Source organism: Osmerus mordax, chromosome 24, assembly GCF_038355195.1.
Source record: "Osmerus mordax isolate fOsmMor3 chromosome 24, fOsmMor3.pri, whole genome shotgun sequence".
NCBI lineage: Eukaryota > Metazoa > Chordata > Actinopteri > Osmeriformes > Osmeridae > Osmerus > Osmerus mordax.
This window is the reverse complement of record NC_090073.1, coordinates 6,042,015-6,063,989: the sequence shown is the minus strand read 5'-3', so window position 1 is coordinate 6,063,989 and position 21,975 is coordinate 6,042,015. Positions and strand designations below refer to the sequence as shown.

Here is a 21,975-nt window from a genome sequence, read left to right as displayed (position 1 = left end):
GGGCGCCGAGTGGGCTGGAGGTTGCGCTGCGGTTGATTTGGCACTGGCAGTCGACAACATTGGTGATGCGTCTTCGCCCGCTCTCATCCCTGCCCTACCCTACCCTGCCTTCACGCTTAACTGCAATTCCTTTCTAGGTAGCCAGATTAATAAAGGAGATGGATGTTATCAGCAGCATTGCATTGGCTAACGAACAATAGGGTTTCGCGCGCGGTCATTCAAATGCTGTGCCAAAATGGAATCCAACATCAATCGTATAGCTTCTCTAAATCTTTGTTTGGTTGGTTAATAAAATAGTACACATTTTATTTAAAAAAAGAGACACCGGCGATTTATAAATAGCATTAGTATTTATTTACAGTCAGTTATTTTCAGTTTATATTTCAGTTGTAACTATAGTTGTATACAATAGGCCGGTTTATTCACAAACATTTTTTTGTAGATTTTTGAAAATAAATATTTGTAAGTGAATATTCTGTCAAAACAAAAAAACGAAATCACAATCACATTCACATACTTTCATACAAGCCATCGTTTCAAACTATAATCTCAAATGTTACAATATGTTGATATAGGCATTACATATTACATGTGATAACACTGTAGTGAGTACAAAACCATAAAACCAGTAACATTCTGTAAGAGGGTATAGCTGAGATTGGGACCCTAGAACAAAATGATTGAGCTTTTTTGACATCAGGAATGTGTCAAGTTTGGACATGGATTGACAAATTCAAAAAGATTTAAACGTATGTTATTACTAGTCAGCTGCCAAGGCATTGCAATTTTTTAAATCAAAAAACATAACAAAAGGTTAAACCAAACACAACTGAACACAGGCACTTGGTTGGGCCTGCTGCCAAGTATCACAAGAATACATATCTTATGGCAAGAAACGGTTACAATTACAGACACAGGCAGAGAAAACCTTTCTACACACGTAGTTCAAAAACTTCCATAGTAGGTTTGGGGGGTAAGAGAGGTATCACTTTCTGCCCTTATAGCGAAGGCCGGAGGGGAAAAAGAAACCATCCGCATCACTGCCAGGAGAGCCACACAAACTCTCCTCCTCACTGCTCATGTCCTCAAATGAATCCTCACTGGATATACACAGGGGAGAAGAGACACTGGTCAGCAACACTCGCAACAGATCCTGTATCAGTCCACTACTCTGCTGTCTCCCCCTTAATTCTGTTAGTGAACCTTTGTTCTCAAGAACCACCAGTGACTAGTATGCGTCTGATATGTACACATGCAGAGTAAAGGAGTTGTGCATTATTCTTTTGAATCTGTAAAATGTGTTTGTGAAGAGTCATTTGCTTCTTTCTGCTGCAATAACAAAGGGCCGAGTCCGTCAGAGACAAGCAATAATGCAAGGATGATGTGCTTTTGTCCGTTTAATAATAATAAAATAATATATCCATTCAGCACTCTTTTATCCAAAGCGACAGACAGAGTGGAATTTGAACCTGCAACTTCTTGATATACAGTCAAATGCTCTTACCACTGAGTTAAACCTTTCCCCCCACCCTTGACTTACCTTTCACTCTCATCCCAGTTCACCTCAGGAATAGTCGGAAGTTCAGGGACACTGACACGATTGGCGTTCAAATTCTGTGCCGTTCGTCTGGACACAATCCACACAAGCTTTTTGCTGTCTGGTTTGTTACATTCACCTGAGCTGTATTTAGTCATGCACTTGGCCACCAGCACCCTCCAATAGTGAAGTTCGCTTTCACTAATCTGTGGAAGAAACAAGAAACATCTGAGACAGCTGACAAGTGGAGAGGACAGAAATAGAGCAGTGTTGTCACATCTGTCACCACCCTATCAGGTGGTGCTGGTTTTGAAATGGGGCAAAAGGACATTTAAAACATACCTTAAGCTGCTTTTGAAGTTGGTGGACAATTTTCAACATGGCAGTGGATTGAAAGGCATCAAACTCCTGAGCAACAAGAGACAGTGCCAGCACCGAGGGCTGCAAATTAAAAAATAACAATCGCAGATGATGAGACTTCACAGTCAGAATTTCTCCATATTATAAAATGGGGCCTGCCTAAGACCAATGCTTACTTTTGCTTTAGAGAACACAAGCTGGCATAAGCAGGCTTTTAGCTGGGCTTCCAGTTTCCCAAGTCTTGGGACGTCCTCCCTTAAAAGGAAAAGATTCCTCATGTGACCTCAGTGCTCATCAACAAATCAATCTTTCCAGTACACTTCCATGAATATAAAAAGATCCAATGGGATATAACACTCACCTTGCTGATGTAAGGGATACAAGGGCAGCGTGGTACAAGTTTAAAAAGGTTAATGGCGTGACGGCTTTCAGCTCAGAATTGAGTTTCTCGGAAATTATCTTCTCCATCCGGGTGAGGTCAGAGACTGTGAACTTGCTTTGGCTGATGCGGATGAGTTCTTGAGGAGGTGAGATGTTGCATTCCTCCTCCACCATCTTGGTTGCAATATGGAGGCAGCATACTCCAATACAAGCTAGGTGCTTTGGTTGTACCTATTCATTATAATAGTGTGATAAGTAATTCAAAGTAATAGCACTTAAAATCATTCGCAATACTTAATAACAGTACTAATATCATACCAACAACACCAAAAAAGTTTAAAACACACCTTCATAATAGCTAGGAAACGATCCAGAATATTGACCGCCTGAACAAAGGTCTGGGTGCTGTAGCCAAAGAAACTGGTCAGACTCCACAGGTCCTCAACTTTTGCATCTCTGCACTTTGCTGACACCATCATTTGAGTCTGAAAATTAAGAATTAGCCTAGTTAGGAGTAAGACTTAACATTATCAATCGAGATGAAGAATACCTCACATAGTTTTGTATGTGGGTCAGTGTGTCAGTTAGCATACCTCTGCAGCAGACTCGATGACCCTCAGCCCCGCCTCCCTGGGCAGAAAGTTTGACTCCAAGGCATAATTTGACATTAGCTCTTTCAAGAGCCTACTGTCCAGTCTGTGAAGATCCCTCATCCTGAAAAACATTGTCTTGTTTGTGTATAGTTCCAAAAGGAAACAAAGATTGAAACTGTTTCCCTCCTAGAGTGGCAGCACATAAGACTGCCCTTGCTCCTCCCCATATGATCACGTTAGCAAGGTGTCAAATATCATGTTAGCTAACAAAAGCAAGCTAGAACAATATGTATTTGAGTTTTAGGAGAACACAGTGTGCATTAATATCTTACGTATAACCACATTTAGTATTCATTTTCAAACCATTATTTTATTGTTCAGCAGCACTACACCATTAAAGTTCAAGAATGTAAATACAATGTAATCCTTATGCTCTATAAAATTATTAGTTTATGCTTGAAAACTTCTAGGGGCTTTTCACAATAACCTGTACAATTATTTTGTAAGATATATAAGAACCTTTATACTACTCTATCTAGTCACTGCCCGAGGGAGGAGTTCAGATTTGGAGACCCTGAATATAGGTCATCCCTCAAACTTCATAATGAAATCTGGGCTATCATAATGAAAACAAAATGTTACATAACGTAGTTATGGAATGTGTGTAGTTGAAAACGAAACCTTAAAACAATTCAACTTCTTGTTGTTAGCAATCTTATTCAGCCAATATTACCTGCAATTGTTAAGCTAGCTCGCTAGCACTACTGTAGCATTGTGTGGATGCGAAAACCTTTCTTTTTACCTTGTCAAATGCCTCAACAGAGACGATGCTGCAGAATCAGGTAGAGCTGCAACAAATCTTCAAATATCCATTTCACAGTGGCTCCTTTATAATCTACAAACAAGGATAGATTAATACTTCATTGGCTGTTGACGAGTAAATGATTCGACGACGGTCAACCCCTTTCAACTAGGACTAACTGGCTATAAACTACAAGGACCATCATGCACTAGTGCACCAATCCAACGGCGGTGCGGTTTAAAAATGTTTAAAGACTAAATAGTTGGCTACTTTGCTAACTTCTATCGCTACTTTCGCGTATTTAGCTAGCAGGGGCCAATTACGTTTACAGAAGAGTAGGCTGGATAGCAGTAGGTCTGAGCAGTGCTATAACGATACTGTTTCCATGGTGACTTGGTAGGGCTTTGTATTAACTACTGGTGCATCAACTGGAGTTTGTCCGAGTACTGTAGACACTTGGGCTAGCACTAGAGCTACTTATCTAGCGAGTCATTTTCAACAAGGATGGCGTTTCGACCTCAAAATTCGATTCGAGTCAGCAATGTACCCTACTGCATTGACTCAAAATGTTCATGAGGCTATTTTTTTTATATGTAATTACTACAGCTAGCTATTACTTAACCGCAGGTACTGAGGGACCAGCGGAGCTAAGGTAATGTACAGTACAGTAGACAGCTACAGTACTGACTGTAGTACTAAGGCACAATTGAATGTACTTTAGTCAGTAATCTAAGGTAAACTGTCATCACATTGTCACACGTGTTTGTGTATTTTTTTTAAATAAAAATGATTATGGTTGACTTTGTAACCATTTGCATTTCAATTAGCTTACAGTTATGAATGACACAAATAACATGGACGACGATCTCCCAAAAACATTCACCAATCTGGATACGTTTAGGTAATCCTTTATTTTGGCTTACAAACATCATACTCTACATACATTAAACAATTATAAATCAAACAAACTTGGACCAATCACGTGTGTATTTAGTTTAGATAATGTGCTTTTTGGCTTTGCAGTGAAGAGCTCGAAAAACAAACTAAAGAGACCCAGCGGCTACAAGTAGAGGTGGAAAACGCAACAAAACGAACTATGGAGAGGATAGGATACATGTTTACTACCCACAGCACCAACAACACAGCCTCTCAACTCAGTTACACACCCATGTTAGTTATGGGTAAGTGTAAATTCAATGATGACTCAAGCCTCATTCACAGTACATGTTCACAATATGTCACATGATGAAAGAAACTTGTTCTGTTGTTATTATTATGGTTACAGATGGGTCATCGGAAGACAGTTCTGATGTTCCATCATCCTGCCGTCAGTCTGTGATCCAGGCTCTACCCTATGGCCTGGATGGTCTGCACCTGGATGTGGCCCCTCACAATGTCCCCTTCCCTGGGAAGGATGTGTTGGAGAATGCAATAGCTGACTATTCTCAGCAGGTTTCTGATCTCCAGAAGCAACTTAGTGAGGTGCCCATTTTCAATATCGATCAAGTATTGTTTTCTATATCATGTAGAACGTTCTTTCTCAACTCAATCCTTTTGTATGCGTTCCCACTTGAATATATCTGCATCAATCTGATCCTACAGACACACGAACAACATGAACGGCAGAACTTCTCTTTCCGACAAGCCATCATCAAACTGCAGACTAAGCTGCTGGAGGTCCAGATGGAGAAAGATGCCATGGCTGATCTACGGTAGCTCATGTTGAACTCTCGCTGTGCCCCATTCGCCGTGGGGCGACATGATAGGACATGGCTTTCCTTTTACTTGGTGCACAGGTTTGCACGCCATCGTTCTGCATGTGCTTTGTGCCCTCTCTCTAGGACGAAAGAGTCTCGGAAACACACAAGCCAGATGGGGAGCTTGCAGGCGACAATCGTAGAGCTACAAGCCACCAATCCATGTGGAGATCAGAGGCTTTTAGAGGCTGAGGAGGAGGCCAAGGACTTAAGCATGAAAGCCAAGTCTATGGATCAAGCCGTTGACAAGGTGTACTGTACACTGTCGGTTTATGAGAAACGGCTCGGCAACACCTCTGGCATCGGCAAGGATGTGGCCGGCAGGGGTCAAGACTCGCTGGCGGCGGCGGTGGAGCGAGTGCTGCAGAACTTCGAACAGGAGAACAACAAACTGCGAGAAAGACTACTGCAGGTGAGAGAGACATGGTCATGTTGTGGTGTATCATGTGATTTCAAGACTTTGCAGTCTTGAATGAACAGACTCATTGTATGTAAGGCAGAGGAGCGGCTTGGATCTCTGCAAGAGCAATGCCAGGGGACAGAAGAGGTGAATGTCATGGAGCAACAAGAGAGGTAGCTATGATTGGATATTTTGACTGTGTGTATTGATAGTTTTGGGTAGCAAAATATGAATTGATTACACATTTACACTTACATTTAGGGTTCCAAGAGTCAATATTATTTTTGTCAACAATGGCTAACCTTGCTTTTTCACAGAATGGAGCAGCTCATTACCAGTCATGACCAGAAGGTGGCGATACTGACTGAGAAATTGAGCAGCTCTATGAGCAGTGCCTCCAATTTACGTGTCCAGTTGAATCTGTTACAGTGAGAAGAAAACACTTAACCATGCCCATACACACCCTACTAGACATTTTCCATACAAAAACGTTTCATTACAAAATTAGGTTCAGTTTGAGCTCAAGACTGCTAGATGTCTGTTCCAGGAATGGTTATTATTTTAGTTCACAGTTACTGTATTTTTTCATTCACTGACCAGAAAGCAGGCAGAAAGCCAGGCCCTGATCCACAAGAATCAGGTCAGTGACCTGGAGTACGCTCTTACCATCCTTCACTCAGACCAGCAAGATGCCCAGAGGGTTCATGCAGAGAAGGTATAAACTCAGTTATTCTGTATGTTGTAATGCAGACAAATCTTTAGAAACACCTTCCTCAGGTCATTGAAAAAGACAACGTTGAATTAAGGTTTTGTTTTGCTGTCGGGTTTGTCTAACAGTGTTTGTGCTAGGTGGGGTGTTTGGAGAAGCTGCTGGCCCAGAGCCAGTCTCAGGCGGAGGAAGCCCAGAGAGGGAGAGACCTTTCCCTTCTACAGGAGCAGGAGGTGCAGCTCCACCCCACAGTAACACCTCAATCCAACACACCCAGTCTTCTGGGTGTGTTGCCTGGTCTCTTTTCAGTACATTGCATTTCGTTCAGGTAGCAGAACACTTTTATCCAAAGCAACATACAAAACATGAAAGTACAGGAAATGAAGGATGGACATGTGCTCCCAGACCAGGCAGACCAGTCCACAGCACAGCAAAGCATTCTGTATTTGAATGTGCACGTTTTTACGGATCAGTCATCTAATGAACCTTCAGATGAAGTGGGGAGACTCCAGTTTAGAGATGACTGACAGACGGGTGTTGTTCTGTGATATCTCCTGGTCCAGTCGGCGCTGGAACGGGCCCGCGGGGAGCTGTCTCAGGAGAAGGAGCGCAGCGGTCGGCTGTCGGAGCAGGACAGGGCCCACAGGGAGACCATCGACCGGCTCCAGAGGGAGCTGGGGCAGAGGAGCCTGGGGGCGCTGGAGCTGCATGGCCTGGTGGGCGCCCTCCAACAGGACTGCCTGGTTCAGAAGGAAGCTCAGGTGTGCCTGGGGCCTCACACAGTTGCTACTCCAGATTTGAGTTCTGCCGCCGGTGTGCTTAATATAGGCCTCGAACTACTCTTCCCTTATAATTGTAAAAAAAAAAATGTTAAGATAGAGGTAGACAGGAAATGTAGGGGAGGGAGAGAGGGGGGCAAACAAGCAGGGTTTGGAGCCGAACCCTGGCTGCAGCGTGAGGGGCTCAGCCCAGATGGTGCTCACTCTACCCGGTGTGCCACCAGGGGCGCCCCTCTCATAATTATTTTTGAGAAGTTCAACTTCAGGGATTCATTTGCATACTGAGGATTAATTAGCTCTTCCGAAAATGCCCTCCGGGAGGTTTTTTGCTGTTGCTCACCATGTAAGGTGTCAAACGTTTAACCCCTCCCCACCATCTCCATGGTTTCGCAGCTGTGTGGGGACAAGCAGCAGCAGCGGCTCCAGCAGGAGCTGGGCGCCGTGCGGGCGGAGCTGGAGAGGGCCCGGCGGCAGGTGCGGTGCGGGCAGGCCGAAGCGCTGAGCCTGCAGGGCCTGGCGGGGGCGCGGGAGGCCGAGGGCCAGCGGCGGCAGGCCCTCCTGGAGGAGGAGCTGCAGCGGAGGCAGCAGGAGGCCCGGCGGGCCGGGGCCAGGCTGGAGGAGGCCCGGGGACGCTGCGAGGAGCTGGGGGCCGAGACGGAGGCGCTCAGGCGGGAGCTGGAGGAGAGGGGCCGACTCGACCAGCAGCTCAGCGAGCGCAAGCTGGAGATCAAGCAGCTTAAGGTGTTGGTCCGTTAAGCGGTCGTGGCGGCGACGACCTCTGTCGTAGAGTTCAGTCGAAACTTCACAAGACCACGCGAGACTCTCAAAAAGCATATTTTAAATGTTGCTGTTATTATTTTTTGGGGGGGATAAGCAGAAGTCACTTGAAAGTCACTTCTGAAATCGTAAGCATTCTGTATGTTGAAGGTTTTTGCTTTTAGGGCATCATCTCATAGCTGAACTGGTTGCCCCCCCCCCCCCCCCCCCCCCGCAGACGGAGTTGGATCAGCGCGATGCGAGGCTGTCCGGGCTGGAGCAGAAGTGCCGTAAGCAGCAGAAAGGCCTGTCGCAGCAGAGCCGCTGGGTCGCGGAGCTGACGCAGGCCAAACAGCAGCTGACCGCTACACTGGAGGCGCAGTCCACTCAACTGCTCAGCCTCACAGGTACGCAACACCACCGTGTGAGCAATCCATCCGTCTACTCGTGCGCTCCGTGGATGAAACCAAGTCTGTCTATCCGGGGGATGCCAGTTGGTCATTGACGTTTCGAAATTAGGAAAACAAACTACTCGTGGCTTTTTCACGGGGTCTTATGATTTCCTAGAACACATACTAGGCTGTTAATGGTTTCCCAAAGAAAGGTCGTCCCCTGTTAGTTTCACAACATGCCGTGAATGGAGGGCTTTTCGTTATTAGACACAGTGGTCTTCATTACCGCTACCCTAAGGCCCCCTCTAACTTCCACCCGATGGCTTTCTGCTCAGTTGCAGAAAAACATTAAAGGGTGTGTTCTACCCATATCCTTCAAACTCTGACTTTGTGTGTGTCTGTTTCGTTGTGTGTGCACGGTGTCTATGTGTGTGTGTGTGTGTGTGTGTGTGTGCGTGTACTCCAGAGGAGCAGGAGGAGTTGAAGCGGCTTCTCAGCAGTACTGTCGAGGAGCACGAGGGCGTGGCGGTGAAGCTGAGCTCCCAGCTGCAGAGCGCCAGAGCGGAGCTGGACCGGGCCAGGGGCTCTCTGAGGGCTCTGGAGGGAGCGGACGGCCACGGTCAGCCCCCGCACACTTCCAAGAAACACCCAGCCGAGGGGAGAGTCCCCGTGTTTGTTTAGAGGAAAGAAGCGATGTGTGTGTTTGTACATGGGGGGGCTCATCGGTGGAGGTGAAGACGGCCTTCGGGTCCACCGGGTGCAAAAGGGCGATGTCTTTGAAACCGTCTTCTCTGTTCCAGGAATGAGGGTTGCCATGGGAATGCAGGAGCAGGTGACTGCCAAGCGGGAGCAGGTGGACTCTCTCCACGGGAGGATCCAGCTACTGGAGGAGACGTTGGAGAGACTGAGTCATGTAAAACCTCCGTATCTCCTTCTTCCTGTCCTTGATCCTGTTTTTGTCCTAGCTTCCTGAGTGCATGAAGAAGGCCGGGGGGTTAGCACGGTCAGGCCACCAAATTGGTTCTTCTCTTTGTTTTGGATGAGACATCAGTGCTGTACTGTTCTCAACTCTGCGACTGAAGGGATTTGGCCTCCTGTCTATTCTGTAACTGTGCACACAGGGTTACGATACCTGGACACTCGATTCTCCTTCAGTATGAAGAAAGTGATATGAATTCAGAAGTCAAATGGACCCCGACGGCCATGCCGATTTCTGCGCCACCATGTTCTCTGCTTCTGGGTTTCAGGAGAAGCGCCACCAGAGCCTGGAGAGCAGGCGTCAGGTCCAGGAGCTGGCCTCCGTCGGGGAGGAGAAGAGGCGTCTGCAGGCGGAGGTGGAGGCCCTGCGACGCCTGGAGAGGGAGCTTCGTGAGAAAGTCGCCAAACTGGAAACGGCCCTCCACAAGGTGGCGCCACCTCTCTCGATCCTATCGAGTTTCGCTCGTTATTTCGTTATCTCGTTATTCGCTCAGTATGACAACAGCTTAGCTATTGTGGGCGAGATATGTAAAGTTTAAAGAGAAATTACCGTTCACCTTTTTATTCACCTTGCTCCTTAGATGTCTGAGAGCTTCGTTGACTGCCAAGACCACCTCCAGACGCAGGAGCAGCAGTTCATGCGTCTGAAGCTACAGCATGCTCTGGATCTGAAGGTAGGGAGGGGATTGTTGTCCAGAGAAAGGACAGGATTCTTCTTATTACATGTGTCTGGTTGCATACTTAAAGAACGAGGCATTGAAACACGAGATCATGTTCATCATGTTTTCTCCAGGAGCTGCAGGGCCAGAACCGGAGACCCCCAGGCTGTAGGGTCCAGAGGGAGTCCCTCAGCAGTGCAGCAGGTGTGGCTGCTCTACCCTGCACCGCCCCACAGTGCGCCAGAGGCCCTCCAGAGGTGAAGGGCTTACTGGGCTGTGAAAAGACCCATTCAGCAGCACATCTGCTGGGCTTTTCCCCTCAACGTGGAAACACACCCTGCGATAGCATTCCTCTGGCAATCTGAGATCGTATGCGTCACCCTTTGACATCTGCGTTTTACAGACGGTTGAAGTTCACAGCGGAAGATGCGAATACATCTTTGTCGAGTTACGATAGTAAATAAAACACGCGCGATAAGGTATAATAGCAACCGCCCAGGACAGCAGTAGGAAAGTGCTTGTATAACATGGCTCTGGCTTCTCCTCCAGTTGGGGCCGCCGATGCTTGAGGAAAACCCTACTCTGGAGCTGAGGTCTCTAGTCGAGGAGCTCCAAGGTGTCATTTTTGAGAACCACAGACCACACGCCACCACCAGCCACAGCAGCCGCCTCCACAGAAGACGGTCTGCTCCAGACAGGGTGCTCGCTGGGGCCACACTGTGAGTCTGCTTGGGGCTGGATCCCACGACCTGGGCAGTAGAGCTTGCAAACTAACCTCATGTGATTCTACTGGGCGTGACGTTTTACCCTTAAGTTGCAGTAGGGTGTGCCCTAAACCACAACTTGTTGTGTCTCTGAATGATGGGGTGAACATGTACTGAACATGAACAGTACAGAAGGATTGTGCTGGTCATTTTTTTTTTACATCCATTTCCCTGCACATACACCAGGTTGTACCGTTTTATGAATATTGACTGCACTTATGGAATGCAATATCTTCTTATGTAATTACATTTCTATCCCTTCAGCAATGAGGTGACCAAAGGGACCAAGGAGACCATGTAAGTAGATCAAAGTGACCTTCTGACCACGAGACACATGAGCCTTTACAGTAGGTCTGAATGCCTAGACTGTAATGCAGGTCTCCAGGCAACCAGAATTAGCTCTGTAAGTGAGCATGCTTTGCACAATACATGAACATCTTAGGCATGTTGTCTGTACGTGTGTGTTGTGTGCAGTGAGCTGTATCCCCCTCAGACACCTGATGTGGATGAGCGAAATGAAAGAAATGTAAGCCGCACCTTGTCGAGAGAAAGTGAGTCCTGCGTTGCCTCCAAATACGACAAAACCTTCCCTCCGTTTTCCTGGTCTTTCCTGTCACTCATTCGATTTTCTGACAACACCCCCGTCTCCATTCGGGATGTTGTTTCGCTGTCCCACAGGCCCCAAGGTGTTTCACACGACATCTCTGCCGAGCTACACCACCTCCCCTCAGGCCGTGTTACCTGGCCGCATGTCCCCCGTTCACTCCCTACTCACCTCAGAGCCCAGTAACGCGTCTCGCTCACAGAGGAGCCCAGCTGTGGGGCCTCTCGAAGGTAAACACATCTATTAGTCATACACTATCTGTAAACACTTCTCTGACTGACAGGGACGTGTTTTCATCCATTCCAGGACATTTTTTGGAAAGGAAGATACCGGGCTTGGCTCCGGAACAAATCGGATGGGTGGGAATTTGGTTTCCACAAGGGGGAATTTGGAACACAGCTTGATTACAGACCCTTTTATAACAAAATATATGAGGGGGTCACAGTATTCAATTTAAATTATAAAGGATTCTCCCTGGAAGATACACTGCATGTAATTTGCTTCATCCTCAAAGTCAATCCACATTTCAGTCAGTTTTCAGGTTCTTTAAACAAATTTGACGCATCAATATTACCATCCTGCCGATGATATTTGCACAGACAACCACCATCTATACACCTATGGATTAGTGTAGGTTCACCACCTTTTATCAGCAAACTGAACTGCTTACTCAGAGTGAGTCAGCTACATCTTTCGTTTGTTTAGTGGCCAGCTCGCACGCTGACCTGACCAGTCATGCGTGCAAGGGTTTGCACGGAAAACTGGAGAATCTCCAAACCAAGGTGGAGGACTTGCAAATACAGAACCAAGGTGCGTAAGTGATGTGCAGACTGTTGTTGCACGCCATGTTTTATTTTGTTTTTGGCAACAACTCTTTTCAAGGAAAATGTGTATTTTGTGTGGGAATACATTTGTATTTCCTGTTGGAATGTTGCCAGTACCACAGATAATTCTAACAAGTTTCCTGTTATGACTGTTCTCCTTTTGTTGTAGAATGACCTGTTTACCGCTACCCTTGTAGTGTTATTGTGTATGCTATAAACTTTATTCTTCAAGGTCATCAAACATGGTTAATATTAAAATCTGTGTTGTTTGCTTCTTCCTCCACAGAGATGTCCTCCATGATTAAAGTTCAGGACAGGAGGATGAGGAGGACCAAGGACAAAGAAAGACGACAACAATCATAGCACTGAATGTCTGCTTCTGTGATGAACTTAAACGTATATTTCAAATAAAAAAGTACTGTTGTGGTCAGTTATCTTTTTCCACTATCATCATTAAGGCAGACAGCAAAAAAAGTGGCCCTATTTATGACAAATGTGCTTCTGTTGCAGCCTGTGAATAATGAAATAAATTTAGTTAAGATAAGCGGTCTGTACATGTACATACAGGTGCCATGATAAAAAAAAATAAACACAAAGGAAATGAAATTAAAACCATAGACTGCTTGCGATTGACTGGTTTATTGCAGGCAAATCACTCTTTAACTATCTTTTGGACTACACATATCTGATTACAGGCAAAACTTTCTAAAGCCCTACTTTTCCCTTCCTTGTTGAAGCACTTTTCCTCGTTGAAGCAGAACCGACCGCATTTACTCCTTCCTCTTCAGCGAAGAGTGCACTCAGAAACTGCCAAAGACAAACAGACGTGTGATGTAGTTCTAATAAATTTTTGTTTTTAAGAACTATTGTACGATATGATACTGTCTCACCCGTGGTACTCGAAGGCCTTTGGTGATAATAAACTGCCTGAAGGCTTGAGTCCCATGCATCTGTTTCAGCGCCTCATCCTAAACAAGAAATAACACAGTAACATCCAATAGTTCCTCAAATATAAAAGGTTATGGTTGAGTGATGAATGTTATCTCAGCTATTAGACTCACTCTTTCACTTTGCATCTCCGAAAACTCATAATCCGATAAATCCTCTGGTTTATTGACATCTCTTTTCCTCCATGTTTTTGGATTGAGATACCAGGCTCCATATATGGGCCTTTTAGTTCCAAGTGGTCTCTTAATGTATAAATTCAATATTTGTTATTATTCATTTTTATATGAGGAAGGGTTCAGCTCAGTGCTTAGAGCATTTGACTTCAGATCAAGAGGTCACAGGTCAGCTATATGAACACATTATCTACTATTATGTGTTGTCTTTGTTTTTGGCCTGAGTACAATCCCAAACAGCTGATTTGAGGTCCAGCTCGTTAAATTAGACTGGGGTGGTGGTATCCCTCTGTGCATACCTTGTGTTGGGGTACCGAGTCCTTTAGACGGGCATCGTAGGCATGGTCGTTACGTAGCTCCTCAGAGTCGCGTAGCTCCTCAGGGTAATTTTTGGGCTCAACCACATTAATGGGAAAGGTCGGCGATGGCTTCTTGTCTACTGACAAACTGCTGACAAAAAGACCCTGGAGAGTGGACTCGGTCAAGTTGTCGCTTTCCCCACCCTGATAAGTAAATCACACCGATCACCGCATTAGTTTGACTAGAATGTGGGTTTGAGATGATTGACCCCCATTTCCCCCCCCCCCCCCCAAAAAAAAATCAAGTTCAAGAACTCATGTTAGCCGTGCATACCAGCGAGACCACCCAGTCACAGAACAGCTTGGTGACTGTCTTGATATCTTTGTCTTGGGAAGGGGAGGGCAGTCCTTTAACACTGACACTCTGGTCTTCCTTATCAACAGACTCCCCTGCTAGTAGAACTCTGTAAGGGTTCTTTGGACCAGAACTGCCAGACCTATGGTAAAATATTAAAGGGTTGACCACGGACTTTCACACATTAACTGGCCAGATATAATTGGTCACCTTATCCACACTTTTTGTCTCACTCTTTACGGTACCAATCAAGGACTGTGGTTATGTTATGAATCCTCAACCAACTTGTCAGAAGTTCTACTTGCGTTTCATTGACAAGTGGCCCTTCCTTGACTTCCTTTCCTGGCTCCTGCATTTGGGTTTCACACAACTCTGTTCTGTCGTCCACCTCCTCCTTCAAATGCCCATTTTCAGGTGGTGTCACGGTCGAGGGTCTATTTACACACATATCTGGGTCCAGGACAGATATCACCTGATCAAACAACTATTGGATGGAAGAAAAAAAAGCATGATAATAGCTTATTGTAATAAGAAAAAATGCTGATCTAAATATAGTGCTGTAGTTTAAGCTTACAAGCAAGTGTTTTGGAAATCATGACATGGCAGGCAGACAATTGGTCGTTAAGGCCCTTCCACGCTGAGTCCGAAATTCGTGTCCGACATGTCAATCGCGCTTACACACTGCCTCCGAAACTCGTCCGTCAAAAAAAAGTTCGAATCGAGTTCAATTTTATGGGGTTTTCGCATCCTTAGCCAGCATTTTGATATTTTTTTTTGGCAATTCAGAGCCACCGAATTTTGAGGCTGACGATTGCGAAAAAAACGCACACGAAAATTTCGCACTCAGTGTACAAGGGCCTTAAGTCTTTTTTTGTTGTTGCAAATTGTCACTCACCTCAGGCGGCATGCCTTGCTCTAAGTGTGGGTACAGAGCCAGAGGATGCTGTATAAGTTTCTGTTCCACTGCTGTTACGTGTTGTGTGCGGGCCTGCTGGCGTACTGTCTGCTTAGAGAAACAACCCTGCTCTTTGGAGAAACGCTTCATGTGTTCTTCAGCTAAGGGAAAAGTGGGATTTGATTTTGGACGGGTGGCTCTCTTGCCCTGGGTGAGGATGTGTTTGCTCGTGTGAGTTGGATAGCCATCTCTGAAGTCATTAAGATCTGCGTCCAGAAAACGCCAACGGCGGCTATCTAAAGCACCAGAGAGATGACGCTTGTTCTTTGCATCTATCAGACACTTGGTCAGCAGCCTCTCCTTGTACCTGTGGAGTGGGATAGTGCTGATAAATTACAAATGCATAGGTAATACTGCGGTCTGTGATCATTGTGTGACATCATTATTAAATGTGTGTGTGCGTGTATGCGAGCTCTTGCTTCGCTCGCTTGAGCTCGCCCTCACTGCAGTGCTTGCTGTGCAGAGAAAGTTGCTCACCAAGGAAATGTAGGTGGTTTTGTAATTTCCGGCGGTTCCAATGTGAAACTTTTTCTGAGCATTAATTTTTCCTTGTAATGTTGAGTCATTCGTAAAAGCAGAAGTATTTTACCAATCAATAAAGTAGTAAGCTAGCTTGCGACGACTGTGTACCTTTCTAAATGCATAGGTAGCCGGCTAGTTTGGTGGCCATTTATCATTTAAGTTGTTAGAAACCATGGTAACAAAATCAACAAAGCAAATTCATCAACCGGAAGGTGCATACAAGCATAGAACTTCTACAACTCTTTGATACAAGTAGTACTGGACCTCTAGAGGGCAGTCTGTCATCACAATATGTGCCACCCCAAACCCGTTTCTGTATTCCCTCGGATATGACTAAATATTTGTTTTGAAAAGTAGGGTCTTTTGATGCAACCTGACCTCACAGCCTATTCGTTATTGTTTTCGCCTCATTTTCGGATTTTTAAAATATTTTTTACATTTTGCATCTCTCTTGTCAAAACATATTATCATTAGATCTAACTGAGATCACTCAAAATACCCAAAAGATGACATAGAATAACTATATTTTTTTATTAGTTTATATGTCCGCCGTAATCAAGCCATGTTTCTGGTCCAGGCTTATCAATTAGTCAATACGTCTCAGTTCAAGTTGACTGCTTCACAAGGCATGTGTCAAATTTGTGGCAAGATGTTTTGCACTGCTGTCTGACCGCAAGATGGTCTTGGGTTAAATTTTCACATAGAGCACTGTTGGAACTGGGGGCATGTTCTCATCTTTATTAATATATAAGTTGACAAATATCTAAATTTGTCATGCTGTTAAACTTTTTTAGTAGCCTACAAATTGTTCATCGATTCTGCCCACTGATAGTATTAGATCCTTCTGATACTTGATCCTCTGCTGAACGTTCTATATTAACTATTTTTTGTCACCTTGGATAAAAGTGCTAAATGACGAGAGTGTGAGAGTATGACATTGGAATTCCAGAAGGATCTTTCGACTTACCAACACATTCCAACTGTAGTTCCCTTATCTCAAACTGACTCCTCACATCAACACAAATGTAATAATATTAACAGTTTCTGCAAACAGCGCCTCATGTGGGAGTTAATGTTCCCTGGGGCTGAACTATGCTGGTACAGGGTGTTTGTCAGGGTCAGAGACAGTCTTTGAAAGGCTGCAGGTTGATATACAGAGATGGTTGTGGAAGGGGAGATCTATGAGGAGTGCCAGACCTTTTCAAGGGAAGTGATTCATGGAACCAGAGCCATGAAGTACCATGGGAGTGGTACCACTGTACTGAATTTATATGTGCGTTAGTCCATTCCCAACTCTCCTTGGAGATAATCATGGTGTAAGAGAGAACTTGGAGTAAAGAAAAGAAATGTTAGGTAATATAAGTAACTGTTGAAAGGTACAAGAATTGCACTGCACAGTTTACAGTTGCGTTTCCATGTAAACATGTAATTTAGTATTTTGCAAGCAATGCACTGACCAAACAAATTCCACTGGTCACAAGTCTGGTTCCCACAACTAAGTGTAAAGTTAAAAAGCCATAATATTCACAATTCACTCTGCAAAAGGTTGCAATTCATGAAAGGTCCAGGTATTATGCCACAAATGGAATGATAGAAAATATACTATATTATTGTATTCAACACATACCACGGGTCCCTCCTTGTCACCCCATATATTCACTTCCTTTTGTGTCTTCTTTAGATAATATCTCAACATCCTTTTGGTTGTAAAAGGTTGTTAGAATATGGCAGTAAACTCCTTGGACACAAAAGTGCAGGCAAATCCTTTGATTTCTCTGTCAACAATAATATTTCCTGTGTGTCACGCCAGTTTCCCCCAATTGTATTTGTGCTGTCATTGACAGGTTTAAGAGCAAAATTAATGTTGTCCTGCTGCTTTGGTTTTCCAATTGAAAAAAATTGAAAACATTTGGGAAAACTAGAACCAACAAAACTTAAAATCGACCAAAACAAAGAACTACAACATATGATAAAGCAATAATAAATAAATAAAACATTTCCACATACACAAGTATATAATTTCTACAATTTGAATCAAAGATTGATCTTTGACAAGACTAGCTAGACTCCATAACTGTCAACTATCAAAGATTCAAATTGTTTCCAATTTTTTTGTCATTTGTTTCCAAATAAAAGTATCCCCACCTTTACCACACAGTCAATACATTCAAGTCTCAATCAAGAGTCTTGAAGTGTGGACGTCATCCATGTGTACTTTGGGAGTGTGCTGGATTATTCTATGATCCTTTTCATATCCAAATATTTAGATTTGCCAAAGGGCAAAAATCTATTGACAGTCGCAATACGCAACCATTTAGATAAAATAACTGGGATTTATGAGGGAGTGGATTTTATGTAATGTAATTGTGCTGGGAAAATGTGAAATTGGGAAAATGTGAAATTGGAAAATGTTTCATCCGTATTTAAAAAAACACACTCATGACCCCTCACATTGGTGACCTAAATCTCAGGAATCACCTGATACGAGGGTCACTTCTAAGCCACCCTTAAGTTGGAAACCACACCTGACAGAAGTTAAAATGTCCTGTCAAGGTCTGGCTAAGGCAGGGGTCACAAACTTCTTCTGTCCAGCTGCAGCAGTCCCAAGACATTTCTCACAGTCAGCTACAAGGGTCAAAGCACTAGACAACCCAACACCAAGCACAACAAGGCACAAGATGGTTCCTGGTCAGTCTGGCATGTGGGACAAATTGAACAACCTCTGAGTCTTGAAACTTTCAGAAACAGTGTGAAGTGGAGCTGATATTGACATAGTTTGACAATAATAATGATCTGACTTTCATGAGGCTGGGATGCAGAACAACAGAGTTATGGGCTCCAGCTAGTCTTGTGACACAGCACAATTAGTCAATGGGAGCACTATAAGAGGTATGGAAAGTTAAAGGCTTCAAACTGATCGCACATCTGAATGTTAAACCCTTTATGTATTTGCATGACCACAGGGAGCCACCCAGGTTAACTGGATTTCTGTAGATTTTGGGCATTTAGATGAGAAAACATTTATCAAACCACAACCAGTTGAACCATTGTCAGTGTTAATGTTGGGTTAATGTTATGTTATAGTTTAAGGTCACATAATTGTAAAATTGCATTCAAACTAGTCTAGTCAACTGTGATTAAATGTGGGTAACAGTCCACCTCTGCCCTGTATTGTCAATACAGGGGGGCCTAGTGTGGACATGAGAAAGGACAACACAGGGGGGAAAGAGCTGCCCTGCCTATTCAACACATTGTGGGACTTTATCTGCCAATAGCTGGATCAACTGCTCGATTTGCACAAGAATGACAGTCAAGTTCTTGGCCTGAGACTGGGATTCAATTTCAGTAGTGGCACATTTCATTGCAGTGCACAAGTGTGTTTAATTAGCACAGCAGTATGTCCCAGGTGGGAGGTTCCAATTCCCCCAGGCAGTGGCCCCTGCTCATTAAACACTCAGTCAGGTTTGCTGTCTTCAGCGAGGGAATCTGCCAAGAAGAGGCTGATCTCTGTGTTGTACAACACCCTATAAGCTCAGATGGCATTCCTGACACATTCCAATCAAAGGGTGCTGTGCCTACATGTAAAACTCTATGTCCGCCACTGTGGAGCTGAACATCAGGATGTGGGATTTCATCCAAGTGATTGACCAACCGAAATCAATGATGAGCATGACCATGAAAGTACACAGTTCACTTTAAACACAGAATACAATATAGATGGTAACCTACCTTGGTTGAATCCTTTCAGCACTAGGATGGGGGGTGTAAAAGTGATGCGTTAACAGAATGAATGAGATTAAATGCATGTTGCAACTCATGACTAAACAATGTGTCGAAGAAACGCCTGATTGTTGGGCTCCAAAGTGCACACCAAGGGTTATGGGTACTGTTCCTTGGTTCAGACTGAGATGTGTGAGAGCACAATGAATGATCTGTGGTGACAACAGATACACAGACGGGTTCGAAGAACTTATTCAAAATTATTTACCCTCTAGATAAAAGTCTTCTTGTTCCAGTAAGTATGAATGGCTTTCTTTCAGAGTGCAGTGAGGACATGCCACTTGCTTCAAAGGTTTAGCTTCTAATGTAACCACATAGCATTGTGTGGGCCTTCAAAGTTAGTGTCTTCAGTTATTCAGTGCAAAAAAATTAATCCTTGCTCCACTGGCCAAACATAAAAAGAGACTAATACAAAGGTGGACACCCCCTTTCTCCCTCCCCTCCTCCCCACCCCCCCCCCCCCCCTCTTTTCCATTCTTTTTGGCCGAAACAATGTTGCTGCATTACTTAACTGTTATCCTCCCCCCTGATGATTTTCTGTAGCATTTTTCACTTCTCTTGTTTGAACAGATGCCACCCCCCTCTGACATCCCCTGTCCCTCTGGGATTGTTACAGAGCTTGGTACAATGAAGTACCACGCAATTACATTAATGTTGGAGTCCAACCCAGTCAGTTCCTTTCAACATCAAATGCTGTGATGTATACCAACTCCCACAGTGCAATACTTTTGTTTTTGTCAATTTCCACAAAAGGTTGCCTCAGGAAAGGTTTGCTGTGAGAGTGGACCCAACAGATCTCTGTTCTCTTCCTAGCCACCCCAATAGCATTATGAACAGGATGAAACCTACCGGCCAACTACCACACTATGTAAAATAAATAATCAATGAGAAACAGATGGCAACGATGGTAAAGCATCCCTTTCTCGAACGCAGCACTTAAGCTTATGTTAGTGATAGATTAAATGCTACGACAAAAATGTATGGCTGGATATTTGTGGATGATATCTGAAACCGAATCCAGGAAGACAGCAATTTATGTGGCCTACAGTGTAAGGAGTCGTTCAATACCATCACTGGATACAATTTGTTCTGATACTAATTTGTCTCGTAGGAGTCCACACTTATCGTTGCTCTGTGCCTGACATGAGTTAGCGGAAAGATAATCTATTCATATTGACATTCTAGGTAAATACACATCCTTGAGTCAAGCAGCAGGTGTTGTCTGTAAATAAGGATGGCGAGATGGCGGGCCGACAATGAAGTTGAAATGCACCCTTTGTGAGTCTTGTTTCACCTTAACACCTGTTGAGGCCAGAGAGTCTAAAAGATTGCTAGAGAAAGACACCCTTCATGGCCATTGAGCTTGCCCTTGGAATTTGCTACCATACAAAAGGTTTATGGTTGGATTCCTTTTTGTTAATAATGAATTATTGTTATGCTCCTGTGTAAGAAACATCAGCCTGTGCACAATTTGCAGATGCCACTTTATGAATAATTTCTCTGATACATAACCAATACTTTCTACCCTTTAAAAGCTCACATTTGAAATGTTTTATAAACCTGAATACATGGTTGAACATTGGCCCATCAAAAGAATAAACAGGCTACTGTTAACGTTGATTTACTGGTTGCACCATTGTGCAAAATGCCGTTTATAGTGTATTTTGGTCCATACTAGTTTTAGTTTACTAGTTTTTTTTACAATATTTGATTACATTTGAAGCGAATTATTTATTATGACATGTGTAAAGGCTAAAGGGAGGAGGGATTTGTGAATGATAGGCTATTAATTATTAAGAGATCCATGCACTTATTTTTCTTGAAGACAGCTGCTAGATCGAGTCCAGACAGACTTCCAGTCAGACTTCGGTGAACATCTCATTCTCAGCAAGAGAATCACGCTGACGTTCTGCCTTTATATGAGCCCCGCCCCGAAATCAGTCGATCAAATTTTGCATCGCACCCAACAACGTTCGTCCAATCACAGTGCTGTGGGGGTGGTCTTGAGATGGTGGTCCGGGATTCTCGTATCCAATGAGGTTTACTGCTCAGTGAACAAAAGGTTCACGTCAACTATCGTTGGTTCCTTGAACAACACATTATTCATGTTTCATGCTGTGGATATTTAAGGAGGCGTGATGAGGCGAGATAGCGGAATTTAAAAGAAGTAACGGTCGAAGTCCCTTCAAAGCTACTGGGTTGAATAAGTCGAGGAAACTGCTGCATATTCGTCATTGTTCGAATAAAAAAACACCATATGAACATTATAGGTGTTAATGTGAATGAGCATGCAGTGCCATTCATCATTTAGCCTAGACAGCGCGTTTTTACCCGACTCTACTTCAAACGCTACCATTTCAAATAAAACAGACAGCTTTTACTGCATCACAGTGAGTCGATCAGAGTGGAATACTCCGAATGTAGTTTACTTTCAAATGTTTGATTCTATGCTAAGTAAGCATATAAAAAAGACCAGTCGATGAGCTCAACACTTGCGCAATAATAAATGTATACATAGTAGGCTACTTTGTTTTGAATGTGCTACTTTTAGCAAGGCCAAATGTGGTGCTTTAAAAAGGGTGACCTAAACTTCGAGGAAAGCACGCTACATTTTAAAACACACCCACTGCCCAGACAAAACGACGCTT

At 44.1% G+C, this 21,975-nt stretch overlaps 3 protein-coding genes across 3 annotated transcripts; 1 reads left to right on the top strand and 2 right to left on the bottom strand.

Moving 5' to 3' along the window:
• Nucleotides 1-365: 365 nt before the first annotated feature.
• Nucleotides 366-3,843, bottom strand: LOC136932761 (cyclin-G2-like). The gene is made up of 8 exons (XM_067228008.1): nucleotides 3,674-3,843; nucleotides 2,872-2,992; nucleotides 2,626-2,763; nucleotides 2,259-2,509; nucleotides 2,074-2,152; nucleotides 1,880-1,978; nucleotides 1,541-1,743; nucleotides 366-1,100 (listed from the first exon to the last, which is right to left on the bottom strand). The coding sequence occupies exons 2-8, from the start codon at nucleotides 2,989-2,991 to the stop codon at nucleotides 986-988; spliced, it is 1,005 nt and encodes a 334-aa protein (XP_067084109.1). The 5' UTR covers nucleotide 2,992; nucleotides 3,674-3,843; the 3' UTR covers nucleotides 366-985.
• A 666-nt stretch (nucleotides 3,844-4,509) lies between these two features.
• LOC136932814 (coiled-coil domain-containing protein 158-like) lies at nucleotides 4,510-12,891 on the top strand. The gene is made up of 23 exons (XM_067228081.1): nucleotides 4,510-4,574; nucleotides 4,697-4,854; nucleotides 4,959-5,155; nucleotides 5,276-5,385; nucleotides 5,515-5,842; nucleotides 5,927-6,003; nucleotides 6,148-6,258; nucleotides 6,431-6,545; nucleotides 6,680-6,772; nucleotides 7,103-7,300; nucleotides 7,712-8,059; nucleotides 8,313-8,481; nucleotides 8,933-9,085; nucleotides 9,267-9,379; nucleotides 9,714-9,872; nucleotides 10,026-10,118; nucleotides 10,238-10,360; nucleotides 10,653-10,822; nucleotides 11,132-11,164; nucleotides 11,342-11,418; nucleotides 11,546-11,701; nucleotides 12,177-12,281; nucleotides 12,582-12,891. The coding sequence occupies exons 1-23, from the start codon at nucleotides 4,510-4,512 to the stop codon at nucleotides 12,656-12,658; spliced, it is 3,228 nt and encodes a 1,075-aa protein (XP_067084182.1). The 3' UTR covers nucleotides 12,659-12,891.
• Nucleotides 12,892-12,954: 63 nt separating this feature from the next.
• Nucleotides 12,955-15,669, bottom strand: zgc:158260 (uncharacterized protein LOC571389 homolog). The gene is made up of 8 exons (XM_067228482.1): nucleotides 15,656-15,669; nucleotides 14,966-15,332; nucleotides 14,376-14,554; nucleotides 14,050-14,212; nucleotides 13,716-13,919; nucleotides 13,357-13,485; nucleotides 13,186-13,263; nucleotides 12,955-13,102 (listed from the first exon to the last, which is right to left on the bottom strand). The coding sequence occupies exons 1-8, from the start codon at nucleotides 15,667-15,669 to the stop codon at nucleotides 13,001-13,003; spliced, it is 1,236 nt and encodes a 411-aa protein (XP_067084583.1). The 3' UTR covers nucleotides 12,955-13,000.
• Between the last annotated feature and the right edge of the window lie 6,306 nt (nucleotides 15,670-21,975).

Coding starts and splice junctions, on each gene's coding strand:
- zgc:158260 (XM_067228482.1), bottom strand. Junction 13,920..14,049: donor GTGACTGGGTGGTCTCGCTG/GTATGCACGGCT, acceptor TTTACTTATCAG/GGTGGGGAAAGCGACAACTT. Junction 13,486..13,715: donor ACTCGGTACCCCAACACAAG/GTATGCACAGAG, acceptor TTATACATTAAG/AGACCACTTGGAACTAAAAG.
- LOC136932814 (XM_067228081.1), top strand. CDS start 4,510: ATGAATGACACAAATAACATGGACGACGATCTCCCAAAAACATTCACC. Junction 5,386..5,514: donor GATGCCATGGCTGATCTACG/GTAGCTCATGTT, acceptor CCCTCTCTCTAG/GACGAAAGAGTCTCGGAAAC. Junction 11,165..11,341: donor AAAGGGACCAAGGAGACCAT/GTAAGTAGATCA, acceptor TGTTGTGTGCAG/TGAGCTGTATCCCCCTCAGA.
- LOC136932761 (XM_067228008.1), bottom strand. CDS start 2,991: ATGAGGGATCTTCACAGACTGGACAGTAGGCTCTTGAAAGAGCTAATG. Junction 2,153..2,258: donor GTATCCCTTACATCAGCAAG/GTGAGTGTTATA, acceptor TTTCCTTTTAAG/GGAGGACGTCCCAAGACTTG. Junction 1,744..1,879: donor AACTTCAAAAGCAGCTTAAG/GTATGTTTTAAA, acceptor TTTCTTCCACAG/ATTAGTGAAAGCGAACTTCA.